Raw genomic sequence first — 27718 nt, 5'->3', positions numbered from 1 at the left:
CCGCCCGGGCAGCAGTAGCGCTGGCACCGGCAGGAAGAGGAGCTGCGGAAGAGGCCCGGCGCCGTCTCCATGGCGACCGGCGGCGCTGCGGGGCCGCGCCGGGCTCAGTAAGGGGCGGCCCCGGCCGCCCTCAAGCGCTCGGACCCGGTCTGCGGGGAGTTGAAACGTATTTTCACCCCCACTTTCCCTTCAGGAATTCCGTCTCCAGCTGCCAGGAGACATCGGAGCCCGCCTCGCCCCGCTTCCCCCGCTCGCTGCGCGGCGGTCCGGGCCTCCTGACACCCTCTCTCTCCTCAGAGACTCCACCTCCAGGTGCGGGAGGACCCGGGGCGCACTGAGTCTGTTTTCTCATCCCTCGCAGCAGTCGCCCCGGAGGCAAAGATTAGCTGGGACACGGGGGCATCGCGGGCCCGCCGGGGATCGGCTCGTGGTCGGCACCCGCCGCGGGGTTTCCCGCTGCTCCGGGCCCCGTGTGTCTGGGGAGAAAACCGTGGGCAGAACGGGCACTGTCCCGCCTTCCTATCGCCTCCCTTACAAGCTGTAGACTTCAGTTTTCGTAATCTCAGTCGTTCCTAGTTAGCAAAAATCCCGAAATACCAGTCCACACAAGGTCAGTTCACACTCTGCCCTTACACGTGTAGCAACGTGCTAGAAACAAAGCAACTTTTTGTAATTTTCCAACCCTTTGAACTGTTAGGTAGAGCCGCAGCCAGACTGCACAGACACTTGCGGGAAGACCTGGGAGTGTTGTTCCTGGCATGCTGTTCCCAGTACAGAAAGGGTATGGGGCAATCAGGGCTGAACATAGACACAGAGAATTTATTTAAATTTCAACATGGACAGTAGAGACTTTCTGGGTAGGTGAAGAAAACAACAAAAAAAAGCTAATGTAGAAAACTCAAAACCTTTGTGTCAGTCTGGTATTAGTTTATCCTGGTCATCAATGTCTCTACAAAATAGTCAGTAGGTTAGTATTTTGCCCTTTTCTGCAGTTTTGTAGGTAAGGTCAAATTTGTAACATGAGTGTCCATCGTTACAAAAAGGGACACTTGGGCATAGATGTATGAGCCATGGAGCAGTCCTGCTCCTTCTGTCAAAGCAGCATTAACTTCTGCAGCACCACTCTGGGTAATTATATTTTTCACTGCGATCACTGACTTACAGATGAGATTTATCAGATGTGAGCTAATTTACACAATCCCATTTGAAAGTAGAACTTACCTGTCAGGCAAAGGTTTCAGTTTGATTGCAGGAATTACCAGTTTCATTTTGGCTTGCAGTCAGCCCACGTAGAACTTGGAATGGCCCACAGTAAGTATATTCCCCTCAGCCATTGCTTTGGGCTGCTGTGTGAACAAGTGCTTGTGTTTTAAAGTGGGGAAAATTAAAAGGAAAATTGTAAAATATGTGGTGATGTCTTGGAGTTTGGTTACTACACCTGTGCTTTTACCACAAATAGTTAATATGTTCTTACTCACCACATACATTTATAATATCCATTTTTAGCCTTTCTTAAATGCTGCATATAGAGTTTTTCCATTTTAACTCGTGATAGGATTGCTACCTGAAGACAGCTTGTAATGTAGTTTAACTTCAGAGTTCTTTGAGAGACTATGAGCATTTGTATCCAATAGGATAATTATCTGTAATTAGTTATTGAATATAAAATAAAATATAGATGTTAAGGAATTATTTCTGAAGTAAGTGGAGCTGAAACACTCACTCTTTTCTGTGTCTGTTCACCAGGACTGCCAAAGTAAAGAAAACAAGCTGTTTACTGTAACTGTTTGGTGCTTATGGACTGCAAAATGCATACATGAAATCACTGAAGGGTTTGTCTAGTATTACAGTCTTTGTGCCTCAGATTCTCTTTCAATTCTAACCTTTCCAGTTTCAGAAATCACAATGCTGTATTTGGGTTAGTTTTAGCTCATCATACTCTGTCTGGTTGTAATGACTTCTGAAGCTGTCGATCAGTCTCAAGCCAATCTGACACTTTTCATCACTAGAGGTATCAAAATGAAGTTAGTTCAAGACTTGGTGAAATCAAATGGGTATGTAGGGGAGGGAGAGCAGTGCAAAACAGACTGAACTCAAAACACTATTACATTTGGTAGCTACTGGCTGGTAAATCAGAATATAGTTCAAACTAGCCATAGAACATGCTGGGTTTTCCCCCTCTGATATTCACCACCACAGTGGTAAGTGACATAGCAAGTGTGGGGAACTTACCATGAAAGTCAAGGATGTGTGGAGACAGGCAATGAAGTCATGGAGAGGACCTGGGGCTGTTGTCCCAGAATGGGAGGTGTAGGACCCAAATTGATAAGAAGCCAGGCTTTATTACTTGCTTAACTATCTTAAACAAATCATTATTTAAGCATGTATACGTGCTATTAATTTTCCTGGAGTTGGGCACCTGAATACATTAAAAAGTTTTCTTGTTTAATGTAAGATAATTTTTATAAAGGCTGGGTTTTGTAAATATTTTTTTTGTGGAAAAAAAAGCAACAACAACCCCACAATATAACATTTTATTAGATGCTTTATTTAAAACTGTCACATAGTATTGTGCTGTGTTACCATAGAAGTATACAAAAATAACTACTGTGTCACATTAATACAATAAAAATGAGTAAAAATTATGGACCAGCCCCTTGTTCTTTTTTTATTTTAAGAAACAGCTGAAACATCCAGACCTTTTCACTTTTAACTACATTTTTACTTCTGAAGACAACTTGTATTTTACAAAGTGTTGTTCAGAGCAGTAAAGCTTCTTTGGGCTTTTGTTTGCATTGGTTTTACAAGACTATATATATGTCCAAAAGAGTGATGCAAAATTTATATAAAAATCAGAGGGCAAGTCTTTCTAAGATTACTTAGCATCTAGAATATTCAGAATATTTGACAAATTACAATTTTTGCAACAACTGCTTTTTTTTTTTAGTTGGAAAGGCAAAATTATTTAGAATAATTCCTATCTGGATGAATATGTCCCTATCTGGACAGCACTTAAATTTGTTAAACTTCAGCTTACACTGTAGTGCTGTTCTTGAGACAAAGCACTAAATCTGAGTTCCTCTTTTAGCTCACTTGTTTGCTTAATTAATGGCTTTCTGAAAGCTTAAGTCTTCTTTGCTTCTTTTTCTTGTAACTGAGAAGAAACAGGATTCATGGGTATAAAACCTGATGAAAGCACTAGATGACCTAGTCTGAATTTGTATGTATCACAGGGCTGTCCTGAATCCAGTATGTTTTGTCTGATATATTAAAAGATGGAAAATTCTTCACTTTTTAGGAGACTGGTTCAACAGCTCATTGTCCCCTTGTTAAAATTTATCCTGATTCTAAACTTGAATTTGCCTAGCTTCTATTTGCAGCCATCAGTTCTTCTTTCACCTTTTGCCTTAAACTGTGGTGTTTTAGCATCTGATACATATTGAATTTAAAAAGCCCTGAATATTTGGTTGGGATAAATTCAAGAGTCCCAGCATGATTAAGTCATGCATAAATAGATATTTTGTCTTAAATATTTTTTGTAGTTGTTCTTAATTTTTCCAACTTTTTAATGTGGCAATTAATAAGAGTAATTAATTAACTAATGTGGCAATTAATAATACAATATTTCACCATGGGATCTCACTGACACTCCTCCTGGTGTATTGTTTTCATTTTGACTGTTTAATTCAGCACAGTGAGAACAATTTTTTCAAATTAGGTTTTCTCTTAGAGCTATAGTAGACAGATGACTGAAAACAAAGCTATACATGAAAATTCTGAATTCTGTTTCTTAGGAACAATTGGTTTGTCTGTGAGAGGTAAAATAATATGTTCAACCTTGAACAATGTTGGGCTTTTTTAATCTAGGTATTAAAAATCCTTGGAAGAGTTAGGATTATGTAAAACTGATTAAATTTTTTTTATTATTATTATTTTTTAATTTTTAAAGAGAAATATGTCAGAGATCTGTATGTTAAGTTCTTCCAGAGTTTGTTTTAATTGGGTCAGATTTGTCAACAGTAAAAAGAATAACAAAGTTTTGTCTCCCAGGAGATGTGGATATGATAGACTAAATGTCATAATGATGTGAACAAATGAGATGTAACATGCACTGAAAATATATGTTTTCCATTAAATTCCCACAAAAATGATTGAAAATGTCTTGGGAATTATTTAAGCAATTTACAATATTGTTTAAAAAGGTACATCTGGGCACACTGAGTACAGTCTTTTGTCGTTCATTAGCAATGTATTTAATGAGGGTTTTTTTAAGTGATAGATAGTTAAGGTAACAGACAAGTGACAGATTGTTTGCCTTTAATGATTTCCCTATTTCAGGCCCATTACAAAGCAATTAGAAATCTGACAGCATTTTTACTCTGCATTACTGATCATCTAAAGTGATGAGAAATGAGAGGTGATGAATATTAACTGTATATTTTCATATAATTATCATAAATTATTACCTTGTCTAGTGTGCTGCAGGTGGAGTAAAATCAATGGATGAAAATACAGTCAAATATGATAATTTGAAAGATTTCATGACTTAGTTTTTGTCTTTAAAGTGCCGTGTCAATCAGTCTAAACCAGGCATAGATTGTAACTGAGGGAAAGACAAAGATGCTCATACCTTTCCTCGCTTTGCCAACACTGCTCCACAAGGCTTTTGCTCTTCTGCCTTCTGATAAATTCTCTTTCCTTTGTAGCCTGCCACATTTACACTGGAGTTATATCTATGCCTGTCCAACTTTTTTTTTCCATAAATATTTAATGTTTGAGTATTAAAACAATATTAAAAGCTGTGCATTTGGCTGAATCAAGAACCAGCTCTTCTCATATTATTTTCACCTACTTGGTATACATGCATTGGAATGTATAGCTTATTTGCATTGAGGAATGAAAGGGTAACAAGAAACAGCACTAATGGAGATAAATCCTTCAGTTGTTAAATCCTTCAAGATGTGAATTTTTCGTCTATATATGGGTCAATACATGCTATTGTTTGAAATGCAGGGTGTTGTTTGTCAACGAATTAACAGTACTGGATTACACTTTGACAGTATATTCTAATCCCCATTTTCATGATAATGGTCTATAAAAGGCCTCCTTCCCCTACTGATTGCCTGCAAATGAAAAAGGTAGCATGACTGGGCTCATACCACCATGTCCTTACTGCTGAAGCCTCATGGTCATTTCAATTAATCCTATTTGTGCTGTTTGAAGTCAAGGTCCAATTTTGTTCAAGTTTACATCATACATACATAAAAACTAACTTTCCTCTCAGTTGTATGCCAGTACCGTGTATAGTAAGTACTTCCATATGTTGTCATTTCAATCTTGGTTTTGTCATATATGCTCAGTAGAATTAATTAATAAAGAATTGTATTGCTCTGTGAGATTCCAAGAAAGAAATACTGCTCTGCGATACACGTCATTCTCAATACCTTTCTGCAACTCCAAAAGGAAAGAGTACCATTTTATGTCTTTCCTTTTTTTCTTGTCTGTCATAGAACACAGAACAGTTCTCATACCCATTAGCTCATAAATTGCAGTTATGCCTGAATTGCATGTGGATTTTTCAAACAAAAGGACCTCTTTTCTTCCTGTCCCTCTTGTACATTTGTTCACATTCTGCAGTCACATGCTGCTAACCATGTGTATAAAGCCACATGTTATGTCATATTTCTTTTTTTTCAGATTCCTGAAAAGACTGAATAAGGCTTCTTCTGTTGTTGGAGCTTTATCTTTATTCTGATAACCCAAATATTCAGATTTTGAAAACCCTTATCAGAAACAGCCATGTTTAGTGTCACATTAGTTACTTGCTAATGAAAACTGCAATATTCACAAAGGCAACAGAGCAACAACTGTGGTGTCTATGAAGCTTCCAAACATGACAGAATGATGGTATTTCACAGTTTATGTTACACTCAACTTCTTGAGAAATGCAATTATAAAATGAAATATTTAGTTTTGATCATTAACTTTATTTTTATTGGCTTTCTCCAAGATACTTGGATATGTTTCCACATGTTTGTTGAAGAGGAGTGCTGGGCAATTGGCTTTTTGCTTTTTTTATTTAGTGATACAGTTTATAATTCATCATACTTTTGATGAACATTTTTCCATGATGTGGATTCTTTTAAAAGCTAAAGTATTTTCCAAGTATGGTGACAAGTAGTCAGGAATATAGTTGCTGTACCTCAGATACCATTCCATAATATATTCCTTTATTGCATATATTTTTCAGTCTTAGCTTATGCAAAACTCCTGTTGTCTCCTCAGTTTGAACTGAAAGGTGTAGTTCAAAGATACAGCCATGATGGTCTAATGACTACTTGCCGCTGAAAGTGGTAAAATTCTTCTGCCCTTCCTTTTTCACTCACTTCAGTTATGTACTCTTGCTGCTCTTGCATCAGCCATGTGATTCATGTGGCCACACAGTGAAAAATTTCATGGAGATACATGAGCAAAAATCTAACGCTGCCAAAAATAACTTTAAAAAATTGCTGATTTAGCTCTACTGAACAGATCTGTCATGTGTCAGTGCCAGCACAGAGAAGGTAACTGAAGAACTTGTCCAGGACAAAGGGAAGAGATGGAAGAGGGGAGCAAGTCTGCCCATTTTCATGTCATCTAGTCATTAGATCATATTACAGTATCATTACATCGCATGCTGAACTAGACTGAGCAACATTTATAAAAGTAATCAAATAAGTTATAAAAGTAAAGCTGTTTTGAGGTAAATCATATACCAATGTTTGAAGGTTTAGATGTATAAAAGAGGAATAGTACTTAGTCACAGAAGAAAAATCCAGATAAATGGAAATATTACTGAATTAAATTTGTAGTTCTTACTGAGTTTTGTAACTGGCAAGACCTTGTAATAGAGCTAGAAGAAAGAGTAATTGAAGAGATCTGGGAAGGCAATGAAACAGCAACATATTTTGCATAACTAGTCAAATGGATCAGTTTGTACCATTAAAAGGTTTTGTAGCTGTTTTCAATTAATGGAATGTTAATATTTGTCATAGTGATTTATATACCACGTAGTGGCATGTGTGCATTTTCTGGACTGTGAAAATAATCATATATAGTTCAAATGCAAACAGTCATTTATGAAATGCACAACAGGGCTTCAGGGCATATATACTTTTATTTGCACTGAAGTAATGGACACACTGATGTGATTTATATTTAACAACTGTGTAGGTATTTGCAGGAATTGGCTCTTAAACTATAAAGGCCTGCTTCAGATTTGCTTTAGCCTTTACTGCTACTGTTAGTTTTGCTGGCAACTGTGGTTGCTAAGCTGTTAGAGCAATCAGTCCAGATATTCTTGCCTCTGAAAAATAGTACAGCTGACTGTGTAAATTGTACGTTGTTTCTTTTCATTAAAACATATATTCAAATGTTGATCTTCATAAAACATTAAAGCAAGGTCTCACTTTAAGACCTTACTTTGTAAGTTTTTGTCAGCATAGCTTTTGCAGCAACACTGGAAATGAATTATTCCCTCTCCCAGATAACTTGCATGTTGCGTGGCAGGTCTCATGCACAAGGAAGCAGAATTTAAATTTCTCAACTGGTGACCAGTCTGTCTCAATCAATGATAGGTAAAATACTAGACTGTATGTATGTCCAAAAGCCAGGGATCTATTTTAGATTTCTGTAAATTCTGACTCAAATTAAGGCAATGTTATCTGAAGGTCTATCACGTACTTGTTTTCCCCAAATTTTTTTTTAAAGAACCCTTCTTGCTAAAAGAAGTAACAAAACTCGTAAGTTCTCAGTCTCAGACTTTGTAGAAACACTTTCTGAAACACAGCAGTTGTTCCCCTCTAACAGGGGCAGAGGAGACGGGGGCAGCAGGGAGAAGTGAAGAGAAGGGCTGGTTCTCTTGAAAATCTGTACTACTTTATTCCAGATCTTTCTGATTCTATTATATATACAGATAATCAGATTGATCTAAGTCCACAGATCATGTATTTTCTCTCTATGTTAAGTCTCCAAAATTTCCCTTTTGATTTCAAATCTTGCTGTTCTAGAAAGGAGCAACATGCAAAGTAATGCATCCAAACGAAACACCGTCTAAAACTCACCATGTTCTCACTATCTGTAGAGAAAATTATGATAAAAGATTGGGGCAATTTTCTGATCTCTATTTAATCATCAGTCGTAAGCTTAACAAAAAGCTTATGCTCTCATTTTAGCCACCATCTTTTGTACTTCTAAACAGGAAATGGCAAACAACAGAAGTCTCAGAAGTGCTCAGGAAAAATACGATATCGCATGTGCTTAATAGGAAAAATATGATGGACTCTTAACTTTGCAAATACCTTCATGCCCCATGGATGCACATGAGCAAAAAATGTGTGAGTAAAGCCATGGCAATTTTTCACTTATGTCATTTGTCAAAGATTCTTAAGTTGCTGCTGTGTGATAAGTTGTAAAAATATAATTGAGTATGATTTTGTTAGTATCAGTCTCACACTAAAGTTGAAGAGAAGAAATAATTTTAAATGTTTTTATACTTTGTATAGCATATTCTCAAGCAAGGGGAAAAATATCTCAAACTCCTACAGATACGGTGATTTTCAAATTTTGTCTTTTTTTTTTTTTTTTTTTTTTTTTTTTTTTTTTTTTTTTTTTTTTTTTTTCCAGTGTTTAGGAAACCTCAATCCTGGATCCATCTGTAGTTGACTTAGTGGTCCTGGAATCCGTAAAATAATTGTAGATATCAGCTCTGCCTCTTCAGTCTGATGGCAAACCGGACCCCCAAGTCGTGGTATTAATAACTGATTTCAGTCAGGAGGGCTGAAGATATTTTTGTACCAAAACGTGTATAAGAATAAATCAAAATTACGAGATACCGCGCGCACTTATTGAAGTGAAGAGGTCCCTCTGTGGCCAGAGCAGCGCCAGGGTCTGCCGCTCCCTCTGGGCGGAGAGGCTGCGGGCTGGGCCAGACAGCCAGGCCGCAGATGGCGGCTTTGCCAGGCAGAGCCCAGCCGGGGAGCCAGGGGCAGCCAGAGCCCGGGGTGACAAGGTCGAGCCAGAAACGCAAGCCGGTAAGTCAAGGACAGGACTAGGTTTGGTGGCAGGATCAGACAGAGCCGGGGGCCTCCAGGCCAAGCCGGGATGTCAGCCTGCGGGTCAAGGCCCGGTGGCAGCTCAGCGCAGTCCGTGGCCTAGGCTGCTGCCTGGGCCAGGTTGCACCTCAGGCAAGGCCGAGCGCTGGAGCTGCGGCTTGAAGGCTGTTCCCACAGAGGGTGGCCAGCCTCGGCTCAGGCTGTCCTGCAGAGCTGTCTGGCAGCTCCCCGTGGTCACCAGAGGGAAGGAGGGGCTGCCCTCAGCTGCGCCATCGCTGAGCTGGCCCTGAGCCCAGCAGCCCAACCCCCAGGAGGGGGCCCTTACAGCCATTTAAGATCCCAAGGTGCTGCTACCCTTTTTTCTCTGCTTCACAGAGAAGCATGGGAGCAGATGGTAGCCACTCTAACTGTGCAAGTGTAAGTGACACCCAAGTTTCAAACTTTTACAGTTCTTTATTTGCCTTGTTTTCTACTCAGCTTGTAAAACTACGCCATGATGACTCAATTATGTATTTCTTTATGAGCACTTATTATGGTTCAGGAAATCAATGTTCTCATTTCTTGCCTCAATTTCTTTTCCATAGTGTGGCAGCTTAAGCCCACAGGCATGGAGTAGATTTTGTCTGTTCCAGGCACTGAAAGAAAATCCATTTATCTGGCATTTGGGATGAGACAGAAGAGATGTGTTTGGTGCTGTCTAGTTTCTTGGCTAAGTAAGAAGAGACAGTATATGCTGTCTGATTATTGTGATATCCAAAACTGATTGTTTAAACAATTTCTTCTGTGACAGGCACCAGTTGCCTAACTAAGCAGTAGAGGTTTTTTTATTCTCTTCAGTATACTGGAGAAAAACCTTTCATGGCCAGAGGCCTGTGGGATGCCAGAGTTTCAGTGGGGAAGTGACAGAGAAAGGAGAAGCAGTTTCTTTCTATTCATCAACTCAGAGATCCAGGATAAGATTTTCATTCAAGCCCTTGGCAGTATTCCCAACAATTTTAGTGGAACGTGAGTTTCACACACAGCCTGTACTTACTAGGTTATTACTCAGGGTGTGCTCATTTATAATAGATTGTAGTTTTGTCATAGCCTGTAATTGGAAAGAATATTAGGAGAAAAGGAGAAGATTTGGCTTTCCTACTGCTGTATGAGTTGAGAGCAGTTTCATTTACTTAGCTGTTGTGAGGTTTGCAGTGTTATTTGTTGAAGAAGATCCTTCCCAAAGTGATACAGATTATGTGTGTAAAGCTGCCCTTTGTTGTTGGGTGAGTTATTATGAAGGCAGGTTCCCAAACATATTACATTTACTAAACTAGTAGGCTATGTTTTTTGTCATGTAAATGATGCATACTGTGGGTTTCCCATATAATAAAATCAAATTTAGATTTTACTTAAGTCTTATGGTGATGTTAAGGCAGGCCTGTACCATAACATGTTTCAGGACCATAATGTAGGAAATGTAATGTTCTCATCTATCAATACAAAGATATATTAATATGGCTGGTTGGAGCATGCATGCATGTAGTGCAACAATAATGTAGGTGCAAACAAATGTGAAACATACATGATGTTTGGAGAAAGTCATTCAACAATGCAAACAAATAATGAATAAATATAAGGTTCTTTTAACCCTTTCATTGTGGTTAAGATCTGATATTGCCATTATTTTAAGTACAAAAATGAAGATAATAACATAAATTTAAATATGTAAATGTAAGTAGGAGAATATTAAAGTAAATCACTATATCTTTTGAACAACTACTGAAAAGCATAAAGCAAAGAATATATGCTAGTCAAATATGCAGTATAAATAAATAATTTAGGTGAAAATGGATGAGTAGATATAACAAAGAGACGACCAAATAATGCAGGGCTAAAGGGTGGTTGTTACATCTGATGTTCTTCATTGTATATAGTAAGTAATTGCTATCCATAAAAAATTCCATGGCTTCTGTATAAGAAAAAGAGACAATTTGACAGGCAACACTAGTAGTAAGCGACAGCAAGTACAAATCCTTGGCAACTGTCATTATCCTGCTGTTGAATTCACATCCAAAACTGCATGATAACTTTGACCTGTATAGCTGTTACTGAGCCAATGTCTGTTAAAGTAACTGTGTTCTTCAGTTATGGAAAAGAATATGAGCCACGTGCAGATTTATGTCTTAGGAAATTGGAGTGTTTATTTTCTTTAGTATACTTGTGTTTTCTTGTTAAAGAAGAAATACGGAGAAATGTGCTTTATTTAGACAGTAATGAATAATTAGAAAACTGCAGTAGAACAATAAAATGAAATTTTGATGTGATGTAGCTAAATAATTTCAGGATAAAAAACTAACTGAAAGAAATGATCCTTTGTGGTAATTATAAAAAAGGCTTCAGTGCTTTGGTGAAAAGAAAATTGTTTCTGGTTTTGTAGTTATTTTCTCTTGAAGTGGGTAACAAAACTCTTTTAAGAAAAAGAGCATTTACAAAAAAATAATGTTGTCTTGCTAACACTAATCAGAATTGAAAACACAGCAGAGTATTTTCAGACTTATGATACTAATTAAGAGTTTTCTTTGGTTGAACTACAAAATGTAATATTGCTGTGATAGTTTAAGGAATTTCTAGGTAAACATACTGCAATCCATGTGGACAATTTTGTTTTAACATTTGTTGTGACATTGTTTTTGTAAATTCTGATGGGAATATTCTGACACTTCAGAATTGCTAGTGAAATATGAATGGAAGCTTTATCTCATCTGATTTCCTTCTTGCTTCTTCTTGATCTTGGTAACTGCTGTTGGCACAGTTACACTGGTGCTGCTTTGGATCTTCCAAAGACTGGATAAAATTAGATTGTGTGATCTCCATATGAGTGAAAATTCCATCTAGACTTTCAGCATTGGGTATAAAGTGATTTTGTGCCATTAATGGTAGCCTCACATTGAAAGCTGGAGGCTTTAACTCTCATTATTTTAAAAGCTTTTATGAAAATAAACAATTTTTTTTTAGCTTTATGAGATAATTTAATACTAATTTTTTTTTGAAAGAAGGCCAGCACAGACTCAGTGCTAGTGCAGTATGATATAGCTGAAATAGCTGCTGTACTTCACCATAATCCAGTCTTGCACCACTTTATACAATTCCCATTCTGATCCTAGCTTGTGCAAAGATTGAGCTGAATTCTGAAATTAATTTATATTTTGCAGAAATAAGAACCAGGATGAAACTATTAACACAGTTTAAAAAGGTTTTTCCAACTTTAAGTTGTCGCAGGTTTTTCTGAATTCCATACAGTCAATCAGTGCTAATTTAAATTAGTGGAAAGACCAGAGCAAAAAGATAATTTAAAAAATATATCTATCATATTTCTGTTTCAGAAAAGATCTCTCCCTATGCAAAACTAGCTGTTAAATGTATTGCAGGGAAGCAAAGCTCTAGACAGCTTCTATTTGCCCATAACATTTGCCTGCAATCAGCAGTGGTAGCAAGAAGGTCAAGACTTCAGGATTGTTCTACACATCAAAAAAAATCAGTTCAGAGCTGTGATGGAGTATTAGACATATAGACAGCTACAAATCAAGTAGTAGAGACAATTTCTGTCTTATATCACCATCCAAGAGAAACAGAGCTGAAAGTGTTCCCACAGGTCAGCTAAGGTAATCAAAGCTCATCTCCATTGCTTTTAATCATGACTGCTGCAGTTCAGTCACCTTGTGATTCACTTGAAATTCTAAAACAGACCTTGCTAATTTTTATTAAGATTTCTTGACCAAACTGTTTCTCAGAGTATATCTTTTTTAAAACCGTATTGATTACATCAAACATTTCTGAAAGACAAATAAATTGAGAACCAACCAGGCATCCCAATTTGCTTTACAAATGTTTAATAGACTTAACAATAGGATAGGTAAAATCCATAAAGTTGACCCTCTGTAAAGAAGAATGTGATTCTCCATCATTAATCCAAAATTAATTGATTCTGTCTGTCTGGAAAATCCAAGAGAACAATTGGATTTTGCAATGTACCATAAAGGTGATTAAAGTGAAGGCCTGGTGAACAAATGTATATTTTAGTGTGTTTAATTTAGATCTCCTCATCAAAAGCTTTCGGTTGTGTCTCCTGAGTAGGGAAATTGCTGTAAACTGAGACAAACCTATATGATTATAGCTATGGCATCCCCTTGTTTTTGTGCAGATGTGACCTTCAATAGGATACAAATGGCTCTACATCTCTTTTTTTGTAAATGTTTTCTGAAAGTACTTTATCCAAACCAATTGAAGTATCTGTAATTGCTAATTTTGTATGATGATACATGGATTTTAATATACATGGAAAAATTGCTGAGGTTTTTTGTGGGAGAGAAATGAAAATCTTAGGCCTCAAACCAGTTTCGAAATCTGCATGGGAACCTCCTGTTGCAGACTAGGACAGAGGCTGCATGTCACAAATGTTCCTGCTTGAAGTATGACATTTTGTTATAAATCTGCTTTCCCTTTTTCAATTTTCTTTAAAAAATAGCCTTTACTATGGTATTATTCAGTTTTTGTTTGTGGTATGAACATTTTAAAATAGTATTATGAATTTTTCAAAAAAATTGAGTATTAGTTTATTTAATTGTATTCTGGCAGCTGCATTGAATATGTTTTGCTATCTGGGAAACAGAAACAACTAACAATAAGCCCCACTCTACAGTCACTGTACAGGCATAATTGCTGTCAATTTGATTGAAATTTTGCCTGAGAAAAGGCTGTCACCAGTTCTTACTTTTTAAACTAGAAGCAATAAACTACATACTATGCACTGAAAGAACTCTCTTATGACAAGATTTCTCAGAATCAACTTTTTTTTCCCTATATTATTCTGTGCTGATAGATTGTCAAAAATACTTTTAAAATTAGGTTATTTATTTTCTTGTGAAATTCTTAAGATATTTCATAAGAGAACTTCATACTGAAATTAAAGCAACTACTTCCCAAGTATTCTAGAAGTTCTGAATAAACTCAGATTAACTCTATTTGGTTTATAACAGTGGAATTTCACTGCATTTTATGTATCTGTCACCTAGGTTCTTTGAACTAAATTCTTACACCGGAATAATTTTAATGACCATAGGTTCAGATTGTCTTTTCACACAATTATTATGAAAGTTCTAAAAAAAAAAAGGAAGAAGGAAGAAAAAAACAAAGGAAAAGACAAATATCTTGGACTGTTTCTTTACTATCTTAAACTGGATTTTTTTCAACAGAATTAACTGTGCTGTCTGTTTCAAACTTCTGGCATGGCCAGAGGGCGTTTGAAGTATCAAAAGTTATTAAACAGCAGCCAAATGTCATCAAAGTCATAGCTTACAAAAATGGCACAGAAAGTTCTTTGCTAAAGTTTTGTGTCCTTAATTAAGCCAGTAGCCTCTAATAGTTTTCTTGCACACAAAGTTTATTTGTAGCTGTTGCTTCAAAGCCTTGCAGAAATAATATTTTCCTTTAAAATAAGCCTCTATGAAACTTTTCATCCTTTGTACACGATTCCTAAAATGGGTGACTTGTTAAAAATTATGATAAACTCTGAGTGAAAGAAGTTACAGCATAATGTACAATATTATTTGACATTAAAAGGCAAGAACATAATACTTGTAAACTAGTATTTTTAGAGGTTATGTGTTTCTCATCCTATGATTTCTAGTAATAACCAGTAAAATGCTGAATGTCTTGTAGTGCAGGTACTATGATCAGTACATTAGTTGAGAGAGGGTTTTTTATTTTCAGTCTTATCTTTTCTGACTAAATATTGATGACAAAATAAGTGCATTTGTAATCAGTGTTGCTTACCTTTTGCATTCATTTAGCTGCTGGAGGAGTGCTCTGAAAAGCTGAATCTGAACATGGCTGCACAATGAGTGTTCTTGGCAGACAGCACTGAAGCACTAGAACCTAAAGACATACCCCATGATGCCGGCGTTTATATTTCGACTGGAGAGACCTTTTCATATCCATTCAAAACAAACCAAAAAAAAGGTAAAAAACCACAAACAAAACTAAGAACCCCCAGCAAATGGCTAGAGGGGTACAATTTAAAATGATTTTCATCCTGTCTTTTTTGCATGGTTTAACAAAACTAATGTTTACTCATTTACAGCTCAGTAAGAGGATAATGTGCTTAATGAAAGAAAAATCTACTGACAGCCACGTTTATTGCCCTTCATTAGCATTGGTACTTAATTTAATATAGATCTGAATAGACATTAGGGAGTCTGCAGGAGGTTAAATGGTGAAAATGTAAAGAGATTATTGAATTTACTGTTTAGTTTCAGTGACAACAAACAGACATAATTAATTAGGCTTATTCTACTAGTAAAAATAATCTGGAATGTAAGATTGAATTCATTAATGTAATTGTTGAAAAATTTTTGGAAGTTTAATTTATTACTCTACTATGCTTTATTAATTTTAGATTGTTTCGTAAGACTGTTATTAAATTTTTTCTTCTTCTCATCTCATTCCTTTACCAAACTGAGAATTACGTTTTGTTTTTTATAAAGGGGAAAAACTACTGAATCCTTTACAGTTTAAATGTGTCTGTCAGTGTTTCTCTGTTTCATATTTTAAGATAATTAAGTACTTTGTGAGAGTTCTGCAGCAAATTTGTGGTAACATTATATAATGCTAGGTTAAGATTCACTATCAAATTTAAGATACCAATTGGATATTTTATTAAACTATAGCTGGCATTTGTGATAAAGAACATTTGATTGATATAACCTAATATATTACAGCAAGCAAAATTATTATTAGGGTAGTGTATGTGTAGGTAAGAATCTGCAATTCCAGTGTACAATTCCAATAAGAAACACCAATAAGATATATTGTTTAACATTACGTGAAACATTCCAGTTTGTGTGATATTGTAGTAGTTTTTAATAAACTTAGAGATAGCAAAGAAGAAAAACAAAAGACAAATCATTCAACTAGATTGCAGATTTTATGTATGTGTTATATATACTTTATATGTATTCCTTTGCACTTTGGGGCATTTTTTTCCTAATGTATGTTCTTTAGAAACAAGCTTTTGATTTTATTTTTCAACATAGTTATTAAATACCATTTTTTATCTTGGGAAGTATTAGGAGACATACTTTAGTGTTAAATCTTTAATTCTGAATTTCAACATATTCAAATGATCTTTCACTTATTAATTTACAGACTGATGTTACTTAATTCAAATACATTTCAAGAAATTATTGATATAGTACTCATTACTGGCTATTTGCCTAAGAAAATTACTACTGTCTAGCTCTCTATACACATGCAAAGATCTAGTATTAATCAGTAGAGCCTTTATCATCTAAGTCCAGTAATTAAATGTTTGTTTATATATTCATGGAGGTATTAATGAATGAAACTTATGTTAGAAAGCCTGTGTCTTTCATAATCAATTTTATATATTGTAAGCTGTTGTTGATAACATAAAAATAATTCTGAGTATGATGCAGGTGATCCATTCACTGGAGTGGCTGGAATGAATGGCCTGTATATTGAGGAAAAGGCACAGGTCTTAGTATTTATTCTTGGAAAAGTGTATGATAAAATTGCTGTTTGTACTCTGTGAGTCAGTCACACAATCCTATTACTGCAGTATTTTTATATGGGTAGTGCTGTAATTTGTTACAAAGTCTTCACTGGTACTCTTACAGTCTTTCAATGCATATGACTTGAGTGTTACGATAGATTTTCAAATTCATTAAGCAAGTTTTTTATTTCTCTAATTTTCCTCTTGGAAGCCAAGTCCAAAACAAAAACTTCTGTGCTTTGTCTGCATATCTTTGGCTGTGTTTCATTGTGACATGCACTGCTGTTCTTTTAGCACCAAAATGTTGGCACACATTACTGAAAATTTCACACCATCTCTTGCTGGATCAGCAAGCTTAACCTACCAAAATCTGGTGTTGTTGAATGGTTTTTGACTGATAATCAATCTTTTTGCTGCTCGACAGTTGTTGCTGGGACACAAACTAGAGCAGGTGGCAGATGTGCCTTGTCTTTTGAGAAAAGAAAGAGTAGGTGAGCTTGGGCACAGAGTAACATATTGTGTGTCCATTAAAAGGGTAAATATAACAGGAAAAAGTCACTGCTATAAGTAGAAAAGCCACCAATACCAGAAAACAGACCTTTTTACAACCCTGTTTACAAATTTAATACAACAGGAAAATGACAGTTAATAGTCTTGAATTTCATGTGCTCAAAAATCAGAACTGATGTTAAAAACATCCATAAATTTTCTGTACAACAGTCCATATTCTATTTATACATGTTATGAATGACATTGTACACTTTTTTTTTTAAAAGCTATAATATATTGCAGATAGGTTTTAGAGATATATAAACATATAGACAGTATGTATTTTATATTTTCTTTCTCTAGTCCAAGACTGGGAAAAGAGTACACAGTGTGACTTGCCAGTATGAACATACTGATTGTTGCATTTGAGTCCTTAATGCATAGATAACAAGGTCAGATGTCAGTAGCAAATGCATGGGAATGGAAGATCAGTGATATACTGTAAAACCCTGCAGATATGTACAAGTGATCCCATGGAAATCAGAGATACTTTCTACTCATGTAGAAACATAAATATTTGCAAGTGGTGTTGTTGTCTTTGTTTATTTGGATTTATTAACTTTCTTATTTTTCTGATATATTAACATTTAAATTGAGATTTTGATTAAGTGAATAAGAATTGAAACATAAGTTGACAAATGGCATGATCTGGGATAAAAACTGAAAGCTAGTGCTTCTTTTAATTAAATTCAGTAGTTTAATAAATATATGTGACATAACAATTATAAGGTGCCATTCCAACAGAAGTTAAGCAAACAAAAAAGTATGAAAGTTTCAAGAATTTAAAATGTATTTTTGGGGAGCTATCATTGAACTAGTGTTTTGCAGAACTGTGCTCTGTATTATGTTGTTCTTCCATGTAATTTGGGGATGGTCAATGGTCATATTTAAGCAATTACTCATTGGAAATAGATGGGAGACTGTGTACTTCAGTGTTTGTTTGCAGACACATATATTTAGCACTTACTGAATTTCAAAATATATTGGATATTCTTATTTATTCTTTTAAATGCCTCATATTTCTCCTGTCAACTTTTATTGTAGCCCCACACCTCTTTGCAATTGGGTTTCAGATGTTTCCAGTGTACTGGGTCATTTTTTCGTCATCAGTTACCAATTCTTAAATTGATACTAATTTATTTCTACTGAATTTAATTCCAGTGACATTAGCATGCTTGTCCAATAAAGTAACCAATTCACTATCACTCCTTCATAAAAATATCTGTGCATTTTATCAGTCATGCTATTATGGAAAAACAAGGCTTCTTCCAAACTTCATCTTCCATTCAGCAAATTTTCAGCTTCTCTGCCATTTACCATGATTTTTCTTCAGAGTTACTAGGTTATAGACAGAGGAGTGCTGACTGATCAATCAGTTGTGGACTGCAATACAAAACCAATTATGCTCAGGTTTAATTAACTGTACCACTGAGAATACCATCAATGATTTTTGCTGGACTAGTGAAGTGAAGCATTTCTGCAGAGATGTGACTGTACTAGAGCTCCACAACTATAATGGGAACTAAGATGTCTAGCTCACATGTAGACACCTACTTTAGCTCATCTTAATCTGAATTACTTTCTACAGATGGCATTTAGGTCAAAAAGCTGTTGTTGATACTCCATGTTCAAATATTTTTTGAAGTTATACTGATAAGAATTCTTTGCATGAAGCATGGTCTGCTTTGCTGATCACATGGGCACTTCATCTGGTTAATACATTTTATTACCTGGGTAGAGAGCATGGTTTATGACCTACCTCCAGCTCTCATTCTGTGGATCACTATAGTAAAGAACACTAGATATGGAAACAATTAGTACATAAATGTTCACTTCTTTACTCACTAGGCAAAAAGCCTGTACTCTTTCATTTAGAGTGATATTTGTAGGATGTATATATTTGCAGTATTGTCTGCTAAATGTAAAACTAAAAATAATGATTAAGATTTTGTGGCTTTTATTAATGCACTGTGATGAGGAGGCCATTAGAAAAAGTAATTAATCTTTTGTGTTCTTAATGCTGCATTGCAGGTCTGTATTTAAATGAAGACAGATTTTTTTTTTTAATAACATTTAGATATCATATGATCTACAAAGTGAAATAATTTACCAAGACAGGTTCCAATTGATGAGAATGTGTGTGAATACATTTAAAATAGGAGATCTTTTCTATGAGAAGAAAGTGTCAATGAAGTGATGGATTCTTACCATTCTACCTATTGACTGATTCAGAAATGTTTCAATACCAACTAGCATTCTAAAACATACAGGGCTTTTTCTCATCAACACCTAAAAACTAAAGTTGTCACATTTTAGTTTTCAGAAAAAATGCATCACCTCTATGAATTTGAAGCTAGTACATTTTATTACAAATTTTCCTGTAATTATTATGTATTGTTATTTCAGTGCACTACTGGAATTTTGAACTGAAAAAGGAATATGCTACAACAAATATTCATAACATGCAGAAATCTGTATCTTATGATATATTATAGGCTTATCCATTTTATGACATAGGTTGAAGATCTCTAGATATACAACAGAATTTTTTTGTAAGCCGTGGAAGCTCCTTCTTGTATCATCATATGAAAAATAGAACTGAATACTAAGAAAATAGTTTGATCATATCCTGAAAGCTAGAATGACATGAGTGGGATGCCAGTAAAACCTGGATTCTATTTTGTTTTAAATGTTTCTGACAGAAAAGTACTCTTTTATTTAATTATTTTACTATGGAAAATTTAAATTCAGATTATTAAGACAGATTCTTGTAGCCCCTTCCTGTTGTCGTTACCTTTTTGAAATCTGAAATATACCCATTTTGGAGCTATTTGGGAACCCTTCAAAGTATTGAGGTCTACTCAATGGCACTGAAGTCTTTAATGTTTTTTTAGCGGTAAGATCCCACCTTTAATCTGCTGTGTCTTTTCCTCCGTTAGATTCTCACTTAGCAAACTCTACTACTTCCTTTGGCACTGGAAGCAGAGGTACATACGATATTCCCTCAAGAGCCTCCACAGCAGATTTTGAGAAATATCTTCTTCCAGACAACATATATAGACTCTTATTGATGGCACAATAACCATAACAAATGTATGTTGTCAGGTCTTGACTTTATTCCTCGTTTTAGGCTTCAGTCTCCTGCCCATTAATTTTGGTAGTTCATTAAAGAAGTATGAGAAATCTTTGTGATGTACTTTAGCTGGATGATGTTACAAATTGACCAGATGCTTGTTTTCTGGGAGTAGCCAATAGGCTTTAGAGAGTAACAGATTTCTTTTGCTTGGGAAAGACCTTTAAGATCATCAGCTTGAACTGTTATCCTATCACTGCCAAGTCCACCATTAAACTATGTCCCTAAGCACCACATCTACACATCTTTTAAATATCTTCAGGGATTATTGCTAAACCACTTCTCTGAACAGCATGTTCCAATGCTTGATGTCCCTTTCAGTGAATATTTTTTTCCCCAATATCCAATCTAAACTTGAGGCCATTTCTTCTTGTTCTAATACTTGTTACTTGGGAGAAGAGACCAAACCTTGTTTCAGGCAGTTGTAGAGAATGGAGGTCTCCCCTCAGCCTCCTTTACTCCAGACTAAACAACCCCAGTTCCCTCAGCTGCTCCTCGTAAAGACTTGTTCTCTAGGCCCTTCACCACCTTCATTGCCCTTCTTTTGACATGCTCCAGCACCAATATGTCCTTCTTGTAGTGAGGGGCCCAGTGAAAGCTGGCAACTTACCTAGAAGTTGTCAGAAGTGAGAATACATTTACATATACAGACACACACACATATATAAATAAAACAAAGTAAAGCAAATTGGTCAAGGTAGAAAAATGACCAGAGGGAGTATGTGTTCAAGAATAGTTTGGGATTTCTTTTTTTTACAATTAGAAAGCTGTAATTAAAAATTTACTTAAACATAAGTATGCAAATGGGATTGTTAAGATAACTGGTAAACCTGTTATAATATGTTGCTAAACAGGCATGACTATACCCTTTACGTATAACCTCCACTTTTTTGTTAAGGAGAACTGATGTTATGAGATGATAGTATCTCCTACATTATGTACATATATATATATTATATAAAGCCCTATTTATTACCCTTTTATGACAGTTTCTCTTGAAACTATGATTCATATTGGACTTTTGTTTAGGGCAGCAAAGAGTAAGATGATACTGTATTGGTTAGTTTGGTGTTAGTACTGTGTTTTGAGGGGGTGCAGACTCTGATGTCTTACCTAGAATCCACTTTAATTTAAAGGGAGAGATACAGCTTCCTTCAGGCTATAAAATATCTAGATATGAAACAGTATCTTTCTGATATCTACAGCATCTGCTCTCTACCGCAGCAGGAACATAATCATGGTAAAGAAGTCAGCAATTCTGTAATTAAAAAAAAAAAAAGAAAAAGAAAAAAGAATAATGCTATTTTCTAGACTGAGAAATACTTTCCAAATGTGGCTTAAAATTGTATCTTGAATAAAATAACATGAAAAGAATACGATACAGCCAAAACATTATAAATGAAATGTGGAAGGTACAGCTTTGTTCAATCAGTAGTTGAACTTGTCCTAACACCTCCCCAACAGTATCCTGGAAGACAAATCCAGGGTAAATTCTAAGACATCCTTATGTGTACGAAGAACCAGGAGTTTTAAGAAAGTTTTGTCCGTACCTTTCACATAACAACAGATAATGATCTTGGCCTTTGGAATGTTTACCTTAGTTCCTTTATTTGGACTAAGCAGGAGTGTTAAAATGAAAAATTATTCAAGAAATGAAAAATATTGAGATCTGTATTGCCACTAACTTGTAGATTGCAGTAAGAATCTATTTGAAAGAATTAAATCTCTGGCCTCTGATACAAAAAACCCGAAACCAAAATTGATTGCCAGCTGTGCAGAATGGAGAAATTCATCCCAAACTGGGACAAGACAGATAGTCTTCCAACCATGATCATTCTGGATCAAGTGAGCTAAAGTTTAAGATAAAAATTTGAGAGGAATGGGAAGATAAATAGAGTACTGGTGACTAAGAGACATCCTCTCTCTTCTCTGTGCCAAATGGAAGAAAATAGTTTGCACTGTAAACTATCAACCTATCAGTTGAATTTTGGGCTGATAACCAAAAAGCAAAACGGTCTTTACCTTTCACCTTGTGTCTATATGTTTTTATCATCCTTCATTGTTGCTGCACTCTCTTCAGGGCTTATTCATTTCGTTTGGCATTTACACTTGTTTAATTCCCCAAATAATTTCAGGTTTACTGGAGTGTAAATAAGGGAAGAATTCATATGAAATTGCATGAACAAATCTTTAAAATTTCTTTAAAACTATGCCAAATAAAAATGTTTGATTTCTTGAAACAAGCTGCCTTGCTTCTGGACTGCTCAAGTATAATAATAGGAATTTTTTCTCAATTTTTAGTATTGGTTTTGTTAGACTATAATTAACAGTTTTGAATGCTAATCATGTATTTTCAATTATATCCCAAAGGAAAGTGTAACATAATTTGTGAAAAAGGAAATATAATATGATTCTTATAAGGTAAATTCTAAATTTTAGATTCCTATCACACTAAACACAGTTAAAAATTATTCATCATTAATTGATGAACCTAAATTTTTATTTGTGTTTTGTGAAAAGCATATAAAAATCTTTTCACAATCTGGGGACCTTCTTTAGTTTCAATGGACACTTAACACCATGACCCATTTTCCTAGAGTTCATAGAGCAGTTAAAGGTGACGGGATGAAATATGTTGATTGGCAGAGAAGACGGGATGTTTGTGATTTTAATCAAATTTAGAATTAAGACATACTTCAAATAATATGTCAGACTAGTGTTAGTGAGTTTAAAATCTAATGACAACGGCTGTCATTATTAGTTAAATATTGCCATTGTGCCTGTGGCAATAAATGATGACACTTCAGAACATGCAGAAACAAAAAACTCTGAAGTATTTAAAGAAAAGGGAGTGACTGTAAACTTAGAAAACATAGGAATGTGACCTGGGCATAGTGTTTCCCAAATACAAAGGCATCTGTAATTTGAACAGAGGACATAATTAAATGCAACATTATGTATTGTTGCTACTAGATTGTTTGAATTTTAGGGAAGTTGGGCCTTTCTTCCTAGTTCATAAATATACATCAGGGAGTTCCATATTTATTGTATTAACACTTTATTGTATTGAGATGTAAGATGTGTACATCTCTGTCTTTCTTCTTGCTGAAGATTGTGGTTAGGCCTTTTCTCAGCTGCCTTCTCTCCAGGATCTCTTAAACTTCTCCATTTACATAATGATGCTGTAGTTTATTTCCAACTCTGAAAATGAGTAAAATTCACTTTTTGTGTTGTAGTAATAGTAGTAGGTCCTTGTAGATGATCTAAGTCTTGAGGCAATCCAAGAAGAACTTGTATTATTATTATTATTATTATTATTATTATTATTATTATTATTATTATTATTATTATTATTATTATTATTATTATTATTATTATTATTATTTCCTCTCTCCCTACAAACCTTGGCAATCTTCTATATTCCGTTGTCCATATTTGCTCAATTTCTGTCACGTAAAGACCTAAAAATGTTTTTAGCCGGATTAGAAACTTCCAGTCTTCCATAAAATTGCTTCTGCTACATGTAACATTTTCAGTTACAGCACCAATGTGAAGAATAAGGGAGGTTCAATAGAAGCAGCATTTTCAACAGGCACTAAGAAATCCTAAAGAAATGGATGAAGCTGAAATCTCATCTGATGCCTCTGCTGAAACACCTTGTTTGGACTTTGCCTAAAACTAGCATTATAAAGTCTTTACCCTAGTTCCAAATAAATGTTTTTAATTATCAATGGTCTTTAAAGTCAGACCATACTTCTCCTGGGACTTCTGTATTATTGCTGCACAGTCCAACAGCAACAGGAGGCCGGGCTCAGTCCAGACTGCATACTGGAGATTATGAGCATTTCCCTGGGAATTAGAAAATAAAGAACTGAGTCTGTCAGATTGAGAAGACTATATAATTGCACCTCTCTCTACCCAGGAGATGTGAACACTTGATCATTTCTATAAATGAGACTTCACCACCATTCTTCAGGTTGATTTTTTATTTCAATGTTCATGTATGTTTTACTTTGAGATAAACTCCACCAGTGTTACCAGTGTTTGTCTCTGCACTTAGCATGTCTGAAGTATCCCTCAATGAGGGAATTTTGCTTTGGAGATTCCTGGTTTGTGAGCCCCCAAACCTGGTAATTCTCAAAACACGTAGAATCATGGTCAGATAATTTCAGGTGGCAAGAGTAATTTACTGTTGAAAGTAAGGGAACACAAAGACACTCAAGTATCTGAATTTTTGTTTATGCTGTTCTGAAGTGGCAGAAGTATATTCCCTACCATGTAGTGCCAGCCCTCCATGCACATAACAACCTCACTGACATCTTGTTCAGTCAAGGTTGCGAACAAGTAGTCATGCTTAGCATTTTTGGCCATGCAGATGCCTAGAGGGCTTATTCCTGTTGTGCTTGAAGCTTACTTTCAGGCTTATACTATAGAATACAGACAAGCTTGACCTTCAGAGCAATCCTCCAGCCAGCCCTAAGGGGTACTGTCAATGGAAACATGAAGGGTGGGCAAAATTTTTCTTTATCACATTCTTTGGCTTAGGCAGCTATAATCATCTGAAATTTGCCTTTAGGCATCTACTTGCTCTTATCATTCAATGCCAAGAGTTCTCTTAGTTTCACCTTATGTCATCTTTCATTATAATCTAAATTGGCTGCCACTTCTTTTCCAAGTACCACTCTGCTCAGGAGCTAGCCAAATTACACTTCCTTAGTGTAGCATACCTAAATTGAAAAACATCCTTTTGCTGTTGTACAGCAGCCAACTTGTAATACTTGCTGGAATGGAAAATGGCACATAATATATGTCCAGTAACCGTATAAATGAATACTAAACTAAATCATGGCACAGGCTGCAACTAGATTTGTTGATACATGTTAGAGCCCCTTCTTCCAAGGCTGCGCTACTTTCTGCAACATCTCTGAAAACACACAATTTTCAAACATTTCCAAATTGTCCAAATATGGACAGCCAGTCCATATTTTTACTTATTGGTGTTGCTTACTTGAGATTTTAAGATCTGCTCTCCAGTGTTAGTAGGAGTGTTTTTCAACCAGTAGTTGAACTGCTCTTCCAACCATTTCTTTATTACAAGATCAGTGTTTTCTTGTGATCGGAAGTGGGATTCATGGGTAAGTCACATGAAGGTGTGATTCAGGACATGCAGTTAATATAAATTCTGAGGTGCATCTTCCTCATTACTAGTTTCATACGACTTGGAACCTGTATTGATGGAGGGACCAAGTGATATTCAACCCATCCTGTACACTGAGTGGACAGCATGTCTTATACAGTCAAGCAAAATAATATTTTCACACAAATGGGAGTTATTAATATAAAAATAATGTCCATAAGAAATGTGTGTTCATAAAGTGTTGTTGTTAATGACATTAAAAGTAACTTTTCTAGATGGATAAGTGGTTAATATTTGAGCATATCCTTTTAGAGAGGAGATTATTTGAAGCTCTTCTGTGAGATCCTGTACAACTTTTCAGGGGTCCTATTTAGATTTGGTAAAACTTTCATGCTCAGTTGGGAAACTAAACCATAGTTTAATGAGAGGGGTTTTTATTTTGAAATCGATTGCCTATGTCAATATTGATAAGATCAATTATCTTTTGCCTTAGAACTCTAAATCACTATGAAAAGCTCAGCCATTTACACTTCAGTAGATTTAGGGGCATATTTACTAACATAATCAAAATTTTCTATTTCAGAATAAAGTGGACTCATGATTTGTGAATCGAAACAATTTTTTCAAAAGAAGTTATGCATCTAATATAATCCAACTGTAATAATAGCAGTATGAGGCTTACATTTTCAAAAATTGTGTATAGACACATTCCATTAATATTAATGGCAGTTACAAGGTTAAGGATCAGATTTTTCCTGAGTTAATTCTCCAACTCCCACTGATTTTAGTGATCTTAAATGACTAAATAATTTTTAAAGTTTTTGCAATTAATTGTTACCAGTACAATGAGTAGGTTTATTGGCACAATTTTCATCTGTAGCTAGATAGCTACTGATTTTACTTCCGCATGCAATAGACAGCAATCTCCTATGAAGATTTAATTGTGTGTTTTGTGCAGAGGCAGTACACCATTTAGAGGTCATTTTCTAGTGTCTGGAAAAAGAAGTGAAATAAAAATGTCATTTATATGATGCAGTGTCAGATATGGAACTCAAACAATGTACAAAGGATTCAGGCTTAATTTTCCTGAAGCAGAAGAAATGAGAGGAATTTCATTTTTGTAGGTGAGAAGTGAAATGTTCCTCTTTGCTCACTGATAGAGGCATGCTAAGGTGAATTTTAATTATGACTAAATTGTGGTATTACTCTTTCATACCCTGAACATCTGTTCCCTTCAGGAATGATGATTTATGCAGGCTATCACTGCAGACAGCTTGCTACAGCTTATGTCACGGTTAGTAGGAAGCTGGTGGTAGTATTTCAGAAAATACCAGCATCTGAGTGGAGACAGGCCAGTGTGTATTTTTAATGTAATAGGGAAGGGGGAGCATGATGTGTCTGTTTTTAATTTTGAAGCCAAATATTGACTTAATTTTTTTCCCATTTTTTCTTTTAGACCATCTGTCATTAATGAAGAAAGTGTCTTGGACAGTGAGTGGCCTGGTTCTTCAGAATGGTGTCAAGCAAAAGAATACCCAGCCTGTCATTTATGACTGCATGTAGAGAATGACTGAGGGCACCTCTGAAGGAATTTTTATGTTTAAGGACTGCACAGGACAGAATAACTATGAGATTATTGCATCATAAAATCAAATTGAAAAGGTAACCTTTTTTTGTTAGCATATTTTAATGAAAGCGTCATCAAAGTGTCTTCATTGTCACTGCAGTTTTATTGCTTTTGCATAATTATAGATTATTCTTAAAAAACCTCAACAAAACCATGAATACCAGCTTAAAAATCCCTTAAATTACAAAGCCTTGGAATCTAACAAAAGGAGATTATGTGTATGTTCAGATTAGATAAATTAAATTTTACTTCTGTACTCCTGCTTTTCTGACCCCTCCCTTTTGAATCTATTTGTCTTTGCGCAGTAGCCACCTTGCTTCTGATGGTGCATTTTTCTTCTACTTCTGTGTCTGCTATCTAGCAGCACATTATCTGAGGATTTATTATGAAGGAACATTATTTCTAAGATTATCTGTGGCATGGGTTATATGTGTTATATACGTTAAAAATATGGTCAGCCTTGCTCACGTTAGATACTTAATTATAAATGTTCAGTAGTTAAAACGTTCATCTTAAAATATATGACACTGTAACCATATAACATCATATTAAAAGTTACAGTAGGTGTAAGAATAATTTTTCTATATAAGGCATTTTAAGACTTTCTGTACAAAAATGATGTGCCGTGTTT

The 27718-nt window shown here is 35.4% G+C and overlaps 1 protein-coding gene across 1 annotated transcript; it reads left to right on the top strand.

The window, feature by feature from the left end:
• The first annotated feature begins 69 nt into the window (after window positions 1-69).
• DCDC1 (doublecortin domain containing 1) lies at window positions 70-27107 on the top strand. Its single transcript, XM_051620973.1, is given in 8 exon segments — window positions 70-107; window positions 194-312; window positions 8892-9071; window positions 12455-12636; window positions 12639-12723; window positions 14324-14463; window positions 14921-15089; window positions 26917-27107. Coding segments are annotated over 8 exon segments (1104 nt in total).
• The last annotated feature ends 611 nt before the right edge of the window (window positions 27108-27718 follow it).

Source organism: Apus apus, chromosome 5 (assembly GCF_020740795.1).
Source record: "Apus apus isolate bApuApu2 chromosome 5, bApuApu2.pri.cur, whole genome shotgun sequence".
NCBI lineage: Eukaryota > Metazoa > Chordata > Aves > Apodiformes > Apodidae > Apus > Apus apus.
The sequence above is the reverse complement of the archived record's forward strand: the minus strand, read 5'-3'. Positions and strand labels throughout refer to the sequence as shown.